This window comes from Penicillium vulpinum (genome assembly GCF_028829585.1).
Source record: "Penicillium vulpinum strain IBT 29486 chromosome Unknown utg000003l_segment0_segment0, whole genome shotgun sequence".
Lineage (NCBI taxonomy): Eukaryota > Fungi > Ascomycota > Eurotiomycetes > Eurotiales > Aspergillaceae > Penicillium > Penicillium vulpinum.
Genome location: NW_026643243.1, coordinates 6,278,669 through 6,292,639, shown reverse-complemented (window position 1 = coordinate 6,292,639; position 13,971 = coordinate 6,278,669). Strand labels below are relative to the sequence as shown.

The following is a 13,971-nucleotide window of genomic DNA, read 5'->3' as shown; positions in this document are numbered from 1 at the left end:
ATGACGGCCTATCTATTGGTGGCCGAATACCTTACCGCTCACCCTCGAATTGGTGAAATTCTTCTTTCTAGATGCAAGCATCTATCTACTGCACGAAAGAAGCATTCAAAAACGAATGAAGAATCTTCAGCACAAAACAGTCCCGGAGCTCTCGCTCTGCGTAAGAAGCTTGAGCAAGGCGGTGCCGATGGAGAAAGAGCCGTTAACATCCAACAAACAAATGTTCTTTATAAGACCAGGGTGGGCTATTTACTGTAAGACCTTCCTCTGACAATTTTACTCAATTCTGACCCTGTTCAATTTTCTTTGTGTATTCTTAACTCTCACGAAAATCCGCATGTCTTCACCATGAATTACCCAGATATAAAGAAGTCTTCTAAAACAAAAGAAGAGCATAAATCATTCTTCACTATACATACTACACAATAGCATGTCTAACTCAACCCCAGATCATCATCTCAACTCAAAATCAAAATCAAAACAAAATTCCAAATAGCCTGGCCGCCCTCGAAATCAAGTCAACGACTCCGACTCAGCCCCAAATTACTCCTACAAATCCAGCAACTACCACCAAATCACCGACCAGTGCCCGTGTTAGAAATCTGGCAGCCATCACTCCGCAAATCAAAATTAACAAGAGGTTTCGTGCACCCCCTCAAGCTGGGCACGAGGGATATATACGCAACACTTCATGAGCCGTATATCACCAAAAGTAAACAGCCACGGAAACAGGGTCATTCTCACGACCAGTATCCGCCAGAAATCAGCCACTATAATGCCCGGAAAAGGGATATCATTGCTGCAATATGCCAACCGCCCAGCAATGACCATCCCACATCAGAAATCCACTTCCGTGACGCACGATGCATTTGGCAGGCCAATGCTAGCTCAACAGGACCTGAGCAAAGTATACTGTGCTACAGATTTATTATCAAGAATGACGAAAATATGACGGACTCCGAGCAGTGCCAGATGATCCTCCAGTGGGAGAAACGGGGTCTCTCTACGAATGGGAATGGGACACCTCAGTTTCGAGATAACGAACACTTCGTTCTTGTGGCAATTGATCGCAGGACGCGCCGTAAGAGTAGGATTGCGATTATGAATCGGGGCGGGTTTGAGATTACTGTTCGGGAGAGACTGATCTCGGATCATCCTCGCTCTTGTTTGGCGTTCCCGGATCCTGTTTCTGTTGGTGGGGGGACTCTAGATTCTTGTGTGGATTTGGAGACTTGGTTGTATACTCATGTGTTGACGTTGGGTATTTGGGTGGCTTCTCAGGAGGGGTGGCTGGCTTGATTGCTTTTGATTTAAATCCTTAATACACTTTGTATTTCTTCCCTCACTAGTATCTACTTTCTTCATATTTCTCCCATTCGTAGTCCCTATCATCACCATCTCGATAAACTATAAATTACCTCTTTATAAAACTACAATATAAAATTGGCTCTCTATTGTAACTCCTGGTACATTGCATATGGCCAGTAAGCAATGCAAAACACCAAAGGAAGAATGGACCGGCAGGGTAGGGATTATAAGGGGGATGTGCTGCCCGTGGCTCCAGAAAGTATGCGCGAGGGGTTTACCAGCCAATTGCGGGAACACGCATACTAAGTAGCAATCGGAGGGTAGGAAATGGTAATTAATATTAGCCAAGATACAATTGACAATAGGAAGTAGAAAAGAAAGAAGTCTAATCAAATTTCTTGAGGTGAACAAAGAGTAGTGCAAGGGAACAAGAAAGAAAATCTCTAGCTACCACTCAATCTATGAGCACCCATTGTAATCCGTACATACATAACTATCTCTCACTGCGCTTTCTTCCATGAAAGGTACTTGGAAGCTTTTTGAGCCCAAACTGCCACATGCGATAGACCCGGGCTACCACGGACCCGCACATACCAGTAAAGGATCAAGGTAGCAATCACATTAAAAGCCACATACACCCAAATCAAGCCAAAGTTCCTCCAACGATCACTGTAGGAAGACGAAATCGATTGCAAAAACACATTGGAGTCGGCAATGGCGCAGAATTGACAATCAGATGTCGCATCAAGATTATATACCGCACCTCCAGCAATCTTCATGTATGCCCCCAGATAGCTTCCACAGGTCTGCCCACTAGGTGGCTGAACTAGGATAGTTTCAATTTCTGAGCATTGCACATCGATATTGGCGAGTCCACTGGACATCATCCCGCTAATGATGTAGGTCAGGGGAGACGCACGGTACATGAAGATCCAAAAGCCAGGTAGACTTGCTGGGGTTGCCATGACTCCGCAGAATATCAGAGAAAACACGAACAGAAGCAGTGCCAAAATTGCCCCGATCTCTGCCGTGGCTGCACTGGCGACTACCATCGTCGTAAATGTACCGCAGTGCATGAGGAAGCCCCAGATAAGCAGAAACATCAAGCCACCTCTCTCGGTGGTTTGATAAGTTGGTGCAGCATTGTGGTTCATACCGATCAGGTAGTAGAACGGAATGAAAGTAACCAATGCAGCTAGTGAGTTCCACGGTATCTCGACGATGATCTGGGCTAGTATGAAGGCTATCCAGGAATAGGTCTTGGATGGACGCTCCCGGACTTCATAGAGATCACGCTGCAGGATGTAATTTGGCATCTGTTGATATGCTAGGAAGGGGAAGATAACAAGAAGCATGAAAACAGCGAACATTTGGTGCTGTAATCCTAGCTCGGTAATTTCCGTCTGTAGGAAGGAAAGTCCAATAAACAAAGCCTGGATCAAAGGCAGCATATTAGCATAATAGCTCTCATGGAGAATAAAAAAGCTCATTGGACTTACTGTGATAAAACACATGATCAATTTTGAATAAATGTAAGAAGGAGTTCTCCAGTATTGCTCGAAACCCCGCTTTGTACAGGTCCAGAGCTGGACATGGAAGGGACTGGCAAACTGGAGGGAGAAATCGGCAGAAGAAGTAGTCTCCAAACTGTCTTTGCGCTCTAATGAGATCAGTTCCCCTTTGACACTGGCGTATTCCTGACTGCCGAGCCAGGTGGCTGGCCAGTCAATCTTTGTCGCGCTGCCCGGGGCGGCGCCAATAACACGGAGCATCCATTCTGCAGGATTATCACTTTCCTCACAATCATCGGCTCCGTGGCGCTCGAAATACTCCGTCATGGTCTTTGAGTTCTCGCCAATATCGCCAAAATAAACTGTGCGACCACCAGACGCGAGAAGAAGCAGACGATCAAATTGTTGGAAGAGCATTGCTGAGGGCTGATGTATCGTGCAGAGAATGGCTTGCCCATGACCTGTGAGCTTCCGCAAAAGGAGCAAAATTGACCATGCAGTCTGACTGTCGAGTCCGGACGTTGGTTCATCAAGGAAGAACAAAAGATCGGGCTTCGCTGCTAGCTCCACACCAATCGTCAGTCGCTTCCTCTGCTCAACATTCAGCCCTTCGCCTGGAACGCCAACGACAGCGTCGGCGTAAGTTCTCATTTCAAGCAGATCCAGAATTTCCTCGACACTTTGGAGCTTCTCAGCCTTGCTTACATGTACAGGCTGTCTCAAGAAAGCACTGAATTCCAATGCCTCTCTGACAGTGGCAGTCTCCAAATGAAGATCTTGCTGCTGAACATACCCAATTCGACGTTGAAAAGAGGCATCTCGGGGAAGGCCGTTGTTGTAAATTCCACCTGTCACGACTCCCATGGTCACTCGATTGGCTAGCACATCCAGCAACGTGGTTTTGCCTGCGCCCGATGCACCCTGTACCCTATCAGCCTTCGCTTCAATTGGGATGTTATTCAAATATGATAGCCAAGCTTACCATCAGAGCCGTCAGTTTTCCTGGCTTGACCCAGCCGTTGACATGATCGGTGATTCTTCTCGTCTGACCCTTGATTGTAATATCATAGCAAAGGTCTCGCCAATGAAAAATGTTTTTTTGTGCCATGATGCCATTCGATGCTTCTCCGTTGGCTTCATCTTGCCTGTATTTTTCGTGCGATGCTGGAGATCCGACTTCAACATCCGTTTTTTGCTTCTTTTTCATGGCAGAGAAATGCCGGCGCTGAAAAATAAGAATCTCTCCTTTACCTACGCCAGAGCTGATGTACTCGGCTGACAATAGATAAACAATCATGAAGAATAGCATGAAAGCAACAAGAATACCAAAGTTCCTATATACCTCATGTCAGATAAGGATTAGCTCGTAATAGAAAAGAACGTACCTCCACACATGTGAGTAATAATACCCATAGCTCATAGCAATATAGAGATCTCCGTTGACCGCAGATGACCCAGCCGAAGCACCAACCACTGCACATGTCCGATCCGCAGCAGTTATGTTCTGATACATAGGTCCAGCTGGTATAAAGTTCGCACATTCGAAGTTGCGGCCATGGAATTCGTTCGCAATCAGCGCCTCGTAGGAATATGCAAGAGGGTTAATGTAATTAAGCCATCGCAACCAACCTTGCATGTTGCGGATGGGTAAGATAAAGCCTGTGTATAGTACCATAGCAATGACCATCAATGCCGCTGGTGTCAATGCTTCCGCAATTGTTCGAGTTGTTTGGCCGATCGTGCGAAAGATCATTGACATGACAAGGGTTGAGGAAAGGACAATTACCAAGTATGTGACGACGTGACCCGGTTCGCTTCGCAAATTTCCCATGTAATACAGTGGAATATTGAATGCGATTGTGGATAACATTTTGGAGGGAGGATCACAGATCATAGATGCCATTGCTTCGGACAATGGATGGTAGAAAGCATAGGTGGCATGCTTTTCGACGATTGGGCGCTGTGCATACAGTGATAAAATCTGTCAAGCTCTGTCAGTTGTACGTTCCAATTTTTAATTGAGCTGAAACTGACGTGCCTCCAAAGAACTGTTGAGGGCGTTGAATAGCAGCGCAAAAAACAAAAGAATACAACGACTCTGGAAACTTGCGGTTGTATCCTGTAGCATATAGAACACACTGCCTAAAAGCAATGAAATCACCAAGTTTCCACCGACCGTGATGATAAAGAAAGTCATATCGCCTTGAATTCGGCGGAATCCCCTGCGGATACAGAGAAGTACTTGCAATGGGACTGAAATTGTATATGGCGAGTTCGGTGTCCTGAACCTGTCAGTTTCTTTATACACATAGTTTCCATACATTAAAGAGAAGGACTTACATCCAAGGAGCCTTTTCAGCTTGCCGGGATTCTTTGAAACTGTCAACTGCCGGCCCCCCCACTGGATGTTCTCCACCAAATTCCGCAAGATCCCGCATTAGCTCCTTGTAAAGTACACTTTCTTCCCACGCCTTCGCGAAGTCATCTGGAGATCGGGGCACTTGAGCTTCAAATCCAGATCTCACCACTCGCTCAACCGGATTCGTAAGGGAAGTCAGGAAATCCGGAGTTGTCTGTCGGTCTGGGCAGTGGTATCCAAGATTCACGAAGTAATCTTTGGCCAGATGAACAGGCCCATAATAAATCTGTCGACCCTCGTATAGCACGGCAACTTTATCAAAAGTCTGCCCGTGTGAAATCAGCGTACATTCGCTAGAGTAATAGAGCAAGTCATAACAAGTCATACCTCATAGGCTTGTTGGGAAGCCTGGTACAAGGCTACAACTGTTGCCATGCTTGTGATGTCTGCTGACAAGCGTAGAGTCTGGACAAACTTCAATGCAGTGGCACTATCCAATCCTCGCGTGCTATTATCCCAGCATTGGATTGGACTTTGTGCCAAGCAAACCTCGGCTATGCTGACTCTCTTGCGCTCACCACCACTAACACCGCGGACAAAGTCATTGCCAACTTTCGTTTCCATTGTATGCGAGAGACCAAAGATTGCCATGGTGACATCCCGCATGTGTCTGGCATATTCATCCCGAGATACACCGGGAAGCCGGTTTTGAGGGGTCTTCGCTAAAGCCGCATACAGAAGCGTTTGGCCGACAGTCAGATTTGGGAAATGGGTGTCAGTCTCAGCCTGGTAAATAACATCTCCACGGAATTCTCCTCGGAACTTCTTGCGGGGAATGCCTTGGAGAACATGTAAGCATTGAACGTGGCTGAGGAAGTAGTGTACAAACCTTGATAGTTAAAATCCGAACCTTCGTCCAAAAAAAGACCTTTTGTTTGTCCTGCGATTGTCTTGAGGAAGGTTGATACTCCACTGTAACAAGTTTCAAGTCAGCAGGCTTCCTCGTGGCCAAAGATTGATCGAGTCTATATGTCTTACCTGCCTGGCCGCCCCAGGACAAGAAGCATCTCGCCATTTCGGAGCAGACCGTTGTGGGCGCGCAGGATTTGGATTTTCTGATCTTTGCGATTGATGAGACCAGTCACGATGTCCGTCACTTGTAGAAAAATGTTTAGGAAGTCCTTCTGGTAGCTGACTGGGCTGCCAAATCCGTGAACACCGAGATCACGGAAAGAAAACCCCGCCTTTCGGGGGAGATAGCGCTCAGGGTCTTGAAAATTCAGACGAAGGACTGTTTCCACCCATTTTTGGGGCTAAATTCTTTGGAGAACGGGTCAAGTTCGGGGTCGTTGGAGCCCTTGAAGGGATTAGGGACTTCTCCGTGCACCCCCGTCTTGGTTGAGGCATTTGTTAGCTGCCTAGCGAGAATTCCAATTTGCACCCTGTCCTCCTCCGGGATACCTGTAGAGTCTCTCTCCTTCTCGAAGACCGGGTCGAGTTGCTTTGTTGTGCCTGACCAGGCCCGTTCATCATGTGCAGATTCTGTGGACCAGGTCTCGGAGCCGATGATTTCAGCTTGAGACGACATTTAAGTATAATTCGCAATAAGAAAATGAAGTTGAAGGGTTGAAAATGTAGAAAAAGATACAAAAGAAATGAATGAAGGCCTGATTAAGAAGTTCTGGTAACGAAGGAAGACAGACATATGCCACTAAAAGGACATTGTTACGGTCTGCATCCGACTTTATATATTAATTTCTTCTGTATGATTAGGTATGTACTGACATGAGTAGTCCTCCGTAAGTATAGCTCTGCTTCGGCGCCGAAGTGGGTCTACCGTGAGGTTTTCTATAACTGGTTCCCAACTACATATGGACGGCGCCGAAGTGGGTCAATCATTGGATTCTCCTTGGGCAGCTGGAGAGTCGGAGGCGTTTTTTACTTCTCCATTGTTACTGTTCGGCATTTGCAGCGACATGACGGAAACGTTGCAAAAGGCCTCGAGCCGTCGGTGCGATCAGTCACCGGGCCCACTAATTATATAGCTACCTAGGACCTCCTAACACGGTTACGGCAGCCGATTTGGACCAAATTTGACAATGGAGTTTCTACCACGCAGAAACTTGGTAATCCACATATCTAGATCGTATGTCGGTAGTCGTTCTCATTCGGATTAAGGTATTGGGGGATGCTTGTTTCAAATGGATATAGAATCTAATGTAGTAATGACAAATAATGGGCAATAAGCACCTTTCATTAAGATTAGAATCTTTGAAATGCAAAAAGAAATGAGAGATTTTCCTCAAAGAGCGTCTCAACAAAGAAACACTACCCGAGGACCCCCAGCCCTACCTGGAAGGGTAATTACTCTCCGATATCAACGTTGATCTCTTAAATTGTTTCCCTCGAAAGCATATCAAGCCATCTATACCACAAGCAAACTTTCACCAACATTTATCTATAGCCTTCATTAAAACATGATGGGTAATTACCCTTTAAATGTAACTCATTGTATTTTAATTAAAGATTTCAGTATGCACCTTGGTATCGTATCCAGTCCCTTCTGGAGATGCATTTACACAGGAACCACGTGGAGGCAGTGCAAGAGCCCTACAATATAGTTCTTCACGATCTACAGCGTTCTTTTCTCGCGGGGTTTCAAGTCATTGATCCGGCAAGACGCTCAAAGGGCAGATGCACAATCTATCGTCGTTGCAGGCTAAGGGCATCTGATCTGTGCTTTCTGACAAGGACCTGCCCGATTTATTGGGGGCTCATGCTCAGAGCTCGGACTATATCTTCTGCGTAGCTTTGTAAACATTTGGAATATGTGGTACGTTGTGCCATGGAAGGGAAATTACATTTTACAGAAAGGCACGCAGATGCTATCGCATCCTGTTTTTATCTTTGGTGAGAAAGTAGACAAGATGTCCAGATGCCATTGGTGCCGCGAACCCGAGTAAACGGGACACGGCTATAAACTAGGTGATTCGAAATGACAGGTTCAAAAGACCAAACAGAGATATCACAAAGTTCCCTCATGTATTCCTCCTTTGATTCCCATCACAAAACCCCCAGTCAACCCGACGCCTGAAACGAGACGTGCTACTCACAGCCGCTCAGTAGAAATAATCTACTGCTCGGTCTGGAAGTAGTTGAGGAGAACGGAGCGCTCCTGGGACTCCTCACCCCAATCCTTGACAACGACGCAAGAGCAGTTGACGACCTTGCGGGCATTACCCTCACGGTCGAGGGTGCCTGAAGAGTAAAACATTAGCAAATATTCCCAAATAATATCCCGTGTCAACAGAGGTGGAAAACATACAGAGACCAACCCACTCGCCAAGCATCTTTCCATCAGGAACCTTGATGAGGGGAATCTTGTGCTCGGAGCAGAGAGCGACGACGAGCTTCTTGTAAGCCTCCTCCTCGCAACCCTCGTTCAGGACACACATGTGGGCCTCGCGGCGGTCGAGAGCCTTAGCGGCCTCACGGAGACCACGGGCAAGACCATCGTGGATGAGGGAGACGCGCAGAACACCCTTGAGGGCGTCCAGGACGGACATCTGGCCGCTGCCGGCATCGGCAGAAACCTCGACCTCCTCGGCGGGGGCGATGGGGGATGTGGGCTCTTCTCCGTCCGACTAGAGGATTGATGTTAGTATCATGTGCTGTAGGAGTTCCATTGCTTGGCTTGTCGTCATGACTCTTGACACTTGGAATTGGACTGGACCGGCGCAGCGCATAGATAAGACAGGCGACGAGGGGTAGCCTCTACTGCGACGATGCAATCGCTATCGCCGGCCATGTCCATTCCAGTCTCAATTGTCGTGAAGAGATCTAAGGCCGGTGGAGATATGGTGTGTGAAGGCAATGCGCAGATACAAAACATACCATTTTGTTGCTTGTTATGCTTGAAATCGGATGATCCTCGAAGAGTAGAGTTGTTGGAGAAAGAAATTAAGAGGAGCTGCGGGCGGCGTGAAATTTCCCGCTATTTCGACTTTTTCGGTTGTGTGCCCTACGATTATGTCATATGGTCCCGCAAACATTGTCACGTGATATACATACAACATATGCAAATGCAGGTTTGGAAGTCCTGCTTGATGGCAGTTCCAATTAGTTCTAACTTAGTATAGGATTCATTGTCTTGCTACAAATGTCTATCTATGTCTTTATGAGGAGGTATGTTGAGTTTGAACTTGGTGTTATTTGACACGGAGATGCATGATTACATCCCGACCACAGTTGACTACAAAAAAAAACACAGTAAAACTACCTAAGAATAGTAGTATCATTACTGAACGCAAGAGGTATCATAATCGTACAACCAGAATCCGCCCTGTACACCGCTTCGCTGGATTGCTGCCATCACGCCGGCTCCTTGGCGAAAAGACGCGGAAAACAAAACTAGACGTATGTACTAGACCGAGAAGGGCCATAACCATTGAGGAGCCCAGTTCCGTTGGTTTCGACTGAGGATCCTGGACCATGGCCATTGAGTTGAGGAGTGCTGAAGCCGGCGCCAGGCGTTGGTGGCTCCGGATCGACGTGCATGTTCAAGAACTGCAGCTCTAGGCCGTGCAAGTGAGGAATGTGTGGGACGAGGTCGGTGAAATCAGAAAGCTAAGAAACTTGTTAGTTGTGAAACATAACTTGCAAAGCCCAAGAAACTTACTCGGATCCAGAAGACATGCTCCATCTCGAAATACTTGGGACGCGTGTCACAATCCTTCTGCATGATCTGTCCGATGCTCGAGCTTTGGAATCCAACATCATCTGTGTGGGTCAACATGCGACGGGTGACTCGCCACAGATTCACACGTTGAGTCTGTGTCGCCTTTCGCTTCTCCCAACTGGGGTATTGGGAAAGTTGAAGATCATTGGTAGCCAGGAGAGGCGCAACCAAGTAGTTCGGGATCCATTTCTCGTCGGCGACATCCACACCACAACTAGGATCGAGTTGACGGGTGAGAGCAGTAACGAGAGGCATGAAAGACTTCAGCCAGTCATGGCTTTTCGCACGGGGGTTGTTGGAGCCCACGAGGTTCGCTGCAACACGGAGGCGACTAGGAAGTGCCTCACGGCGTCGGTGCTCTGCTGCCTCTCGATCGCGGCGCATCTTGGCAGCTCGGGCGCGTTCAAGCTCCAACCGCTTCAGACGATCATCTTCGGCTTGTTTGGCACGTCGTTGTTCAACCTCCTTGCGTTTGCGGTCTTCCTCTTCGGCTTTTTCATGGGCAACCTGAGCCGCTCGTTCAGCTTCTTCTTTGGCAAGTCGATCGCGTTCGGCTTCGTCTGCGATGCGCTTTTCGTTCGCGGCACGTTCCTCTTGCGCCTTCTTGGCCTGGGCTCGGCGACGCTCATGGGCTTCAAGCTCAATACGTTTCGCGACGGCCATAGTGTCTTCCATGGTGTCGGCTCTGGGCTCCTGGGATTCCTTTCTCGTATTGCCATTCTTTTTGACGGGGTCATGACGGGGTGAAGTGGGGCGGGTTGGGGGTTTCTTAGAGGCGTCGGTGGATTTGTGTGGTTGAGGTTCAGGAGCTCGAGCAGAGTCCTCGTGGGGTCGGCGAGGATGAGGTTTGCTGGCATCATCAGGTTGCCTAGGTGCACCATGTGTAGTACCGGAACGCTTGTCTTCAGAGACAACCCGTCTCTTCTTTTTGCGCGACTCGGGAGATAGGCGATCACCGTCAACATCTGTGCCGCGTGAACGAGATCGTTCTGGAGATCCATCAGCACGAATGCGCTTCAAAGACAACGAGTTGTCAGGTGCTGTATCAACACGTGGCTTCGGTGCCTCTTCACGTCCAGAGAGCGAATCAGACGAGAAGAGACTTGGCCTACGCTCCTGGGGGCGACGTCCAGGAAGAAGTCGCCTCTTTCGGACATCTTCGTTGGGTGTCATCCCACTAGACTCGCTGTCTCGTCTGGCGGATAAGGAAGATTTGGGTTTAGAGGAATCCGTTGCTCGTGGTGCATCGTGTTCTTTTTGACGACGCTTCTCTTTGATTGAATCCATGTCTTTCAAAGAATCGCGATTTCTGCTGGCGTTGGGGCTGGTGTTGATTTTTTTGCGTGCGACAGGGGAGGAAGACCCTCTACGTGACGACCGTTTGTCCTCCTTCTCTTTCCCACGAGCGCGGCGGGGTGAGTCGTCTTTGCGGCCCTTGTCGGAACTTGCAAACCTTTCATACGCCTCCTTAAGAATCTGATACTCGTCCTCCCAGTTCTCACCCTGTCGACCCCGAGACAGTTCAAAATATGTTCTATCTTCAAACAGTCGTCGCGTGGGGTTGAATCCGGGTTGGTTTAAAATAAGCTGGATAACGGCGCTGTTACCTCGACCAATCGCAGCAAGCATAGGCGTGTTGTAACCCGGTTTTTGACCACGCAACGGGTTTGGATCCGCATCTGCATTGCCCATCGCATACAAAAGAGAAAGGACATCGTGGTGGCCACCCTTTGCAGCAGCAATTAAGGAAGCATTGTCGGCTTTCTGCAAAATGTTCAGAATGCTCACCACCCCAGCCTCGTCGCCTTTCGCAGCAAACTCGCGAAGATTCTCGAATGTGGGTTTCGTCCACAGAAGGTCATTTCTTGTGGCTTCGCTTCTCCCACCCTTTCGTCGACTTGACAGACCCCCTGGGGGAGGACTGCGCATCGGAGGCGAATCTCTGGGGCTTGCTGCCGATCCTCTCGCTGCCGAAGCCCGTCGCGAAGAAGGTTCCTTGCTCTCTGGTCTAGTATGTTCCTCTGAGCGTCGACCAGGCCGCAGATTGGCCTTGGCGTCAGAAAGCGCTTTCCGCATCTCTTCATACTCGTCATCATCAACAAAAGATGGAACCAACTCATAAGGCTCATCGCCTTCGGCATTCACAGTTCGTGGGTTTGCACCTGCATCAAGTAGAAGTTTGACCACCTCCACATTCCCGTTTTCCACAGCGTCAATCAACGGGGTGTCTTTATCAATGTTTTTAGTGTTAATCTCGCAGCCTGCCTCTAGCAGGAACTTCACGATTTCGGCTTCTCCAGCAAGCGATGCGATCTGCAGGGGGGTGTTGCCTGCATTATCGGGGATATTAATGTCTTCCGGTCGTTCAGCATGGCGCATCATAACTTGATCATGCTTCCGATCTGCGCACGCCCGAGCAAGAGGAGTCCGGCCACTCTTGTCGCGCAATTTCTTCGGTCCCATTTGCTTAGCAGGCGACGCGGATGCGCCAATTCCAGAGCTAAGCTTCCGCAGATGCGCCCCCGGCAGTGGAGAACCGCTCTGAGAGGAGGACGTCGATTGTCTATCTTCAGAGCTATGTCGCCCAGAGCCTGTGAGCAGAGGTGTTGGCGCCTTCTTCTTTGGAAACTGAGAGCCTGAAGCAGATCGTGCGTGAGATGGTCGACTGGGTGAGAGCGATCGCGTGTTGGATGGAGGTCTGGAGAGGCGTGTATTATTGGTATGTTTCAGTTCCCGCACAGGATGAGATTCTGCATGGGAGTTTGCGCGACGATGATCTCGTTGTTCCTCGGCACTGTCACTTAAGCTTCGCTTACGGAAAGCACGAGGTCTCTCTGGCGCACGATCAATTCCATTGGCGACATCTTCCGTTTCTGACAGTTGAGAATCATCGACCTTTTCGATCTTGACCACCGACGGTGAAATTGCTCGGCTTGGAGGAGGGCTCCGATCCGGTTCCCGTTCGCGTTCTCGACTGTCGGCAAACACGCGTGGTTTTTTTCGCTGATGCCCATCGACTCCATTAGGTTCACGGCGATTCGGATCGTGTTTGATATGCTTTCTTTTCTTCTCTGGCGACAAGGACTCCCGACCTGATTGAATTATTGTCTCCGCCTCCGAATCCGCCCTAGGACTAGGAGGCCCATCCTCCTCCCCTTCTGAATGTACACGTGTCGGTCCATCATGCTCTGCCCGTGGATGGGAGTCTGCACAAGCTTTCCTCGGTGATAAAGGGCCAACAGGGTCTGGCTTTACCGTAGCAAGCCTATTCTGACCGACGTCCAGGGCAGCTGGTAAAGAGACTGCCTCGACATCACTCATAGCGATAGCACTCGAAGACTTGAAATGCCGCTCGTCATTTTGGGGGGGAAAACGCGACCGACAAAACGACCGTGGTCGACAACGCCAGCAGTTGTGCGCGGACGCCGATTCTCGACCACGGGTTTCAACCGCAAAGAGAGTCTTGAAGCGTGGGCAATATCGCTCCGGGGAATGGGAGCGAAACGGGGATAGTCGATGAAGTGTTGATATTGGATTTATAGGTATAGGTATATAGGTCGAGGGTAAAATCGAGGGTTTTTCAATAGGGAGTTAAATGGGGGAAGAAAGAGAAGGGAAGAGGAAAAGCGGGAAGGGAAAGGAATGGGACTGGATTGGGTGTAGGGCTCCTCACTGGGTCAGGTTTGGCCACGGTGAATCATAGCTGCAGGTTGAATTTTGACTGAGAAAACATGCTTGTTTTTTTTTTTTTGAAGAGGGGTCGAAGTTATATAGATCTTGTTTTCTTTTGTTTATTTTTTCTTTTCATATTTGAATGTCTTTTTTTGCTGTCGCGAATATACTAAGAGACACGATACCGTTGATACCGTTGATACCGTGAAAGAATGAAAGGCACAGACCTCTATCCACTAACCCTAATTCGGAATTGCAAACTTGGCAAACACAGCTTAGCTAAACTAGACCCAATGCGGTCAAGTGGATTTGCCTCCAAAAATCCTTGGAAGTCGCCACAGCACATCAGCCCATATCTCCGTGTACTTTGTACTTGTCTTTAT

At 48.5% G+C, this 13,971-nt stretch overlaps 4 protein-coding genes across 4 annotated transcripts; 1 reads left to right on the top strand and 3 right to left on the bottom strand.

Moving 5' to 3' along the window:
- Positions 1–1,299, top strand: N7479_007410 (uncharacterized protein; the record flags this gene model as incomplete). Its single annotated transcript, XM_057255104.1, has 2 exons — positions 1–254; positions 450–1,299. 2 exons carry the CDS (start codon positions 1–3, stop codon positions 1,297–1,299), a joined length of 1,104 nt encoding a protein of 367 aa, XP_057108966.1.
- Positions 1,300–1,808: 509 nt separating this feature from the next.
- N7479_007409 (pleiotropic drug resistance family ABC transporter) lies at positions 1,809–6,766 on the bottom strand (the record flags this gene model as incomplete). Its single annotated transcript, XM_057255103.1, has 10 exons — positions 1,809–2,741; positions 2,808–3,740; positions 3,802–4,153; positions 4,205–4,800; positions 4,858–5,101; positions 5,160–5,503; positions 5,566–6,017; positions 6,068–6,150; positions 6,217–6,422; positions 6,464–6,766. 10 exons carry the CDS (start codon positions 6,764–6,766, stop codon positions 1,809–1,811), a joined length of 4,446 nt encoding a protein of 1,481 aa, XP_057108965.1.
- Positions 6,767–8,237: 1,471 nt separating this feature from the next.
- N7479_007408 (40S ribosomal protein eS12) lies at positions 8,238–9,170 on the bottom strand. Its single transcript, XM_057255102.1, has 3 exons — positions 9,073–9,170; positions 8,504–8,822; positions 8,238–8,436 (listed from the first exon to the last, which is right to left on the bottom strand). Exons 1-3 carry the CDS (start codon positions 9,073–9,075, stop codon positions 8,312–8,314), a joined length of 447 nt encoding a protein of 148 aa, XP_057108964.1. The 5' UTR covers positions 9,076–9,170; the 3' UTR covers positions 8,238–8,311.
- A 418-nt stretch (positions 9,171–9,588) lies between these two features.
- On the bottom strand, positions 9,589–13,237 carry N7479_007407 (putative histone deacetylase complex subunit (Hos4); the record flags this gene model as incomplete). The annotated part of the gene is made up of 2 exons (XM_057255101.1): positions 9,589–9,804; positions 9,857–13,237. The coding sequence occupies 2 exons, from the start codon at positions 13,235–13,237 to the stop codon at positions 9,589–9,591; spliced, it is 3,597 nt and encodes a 1,198-aa protein (XP_057108963.1).
- Between the last annotated feature and the right edge of the window lie 734 nt (positions 13,238–13,971).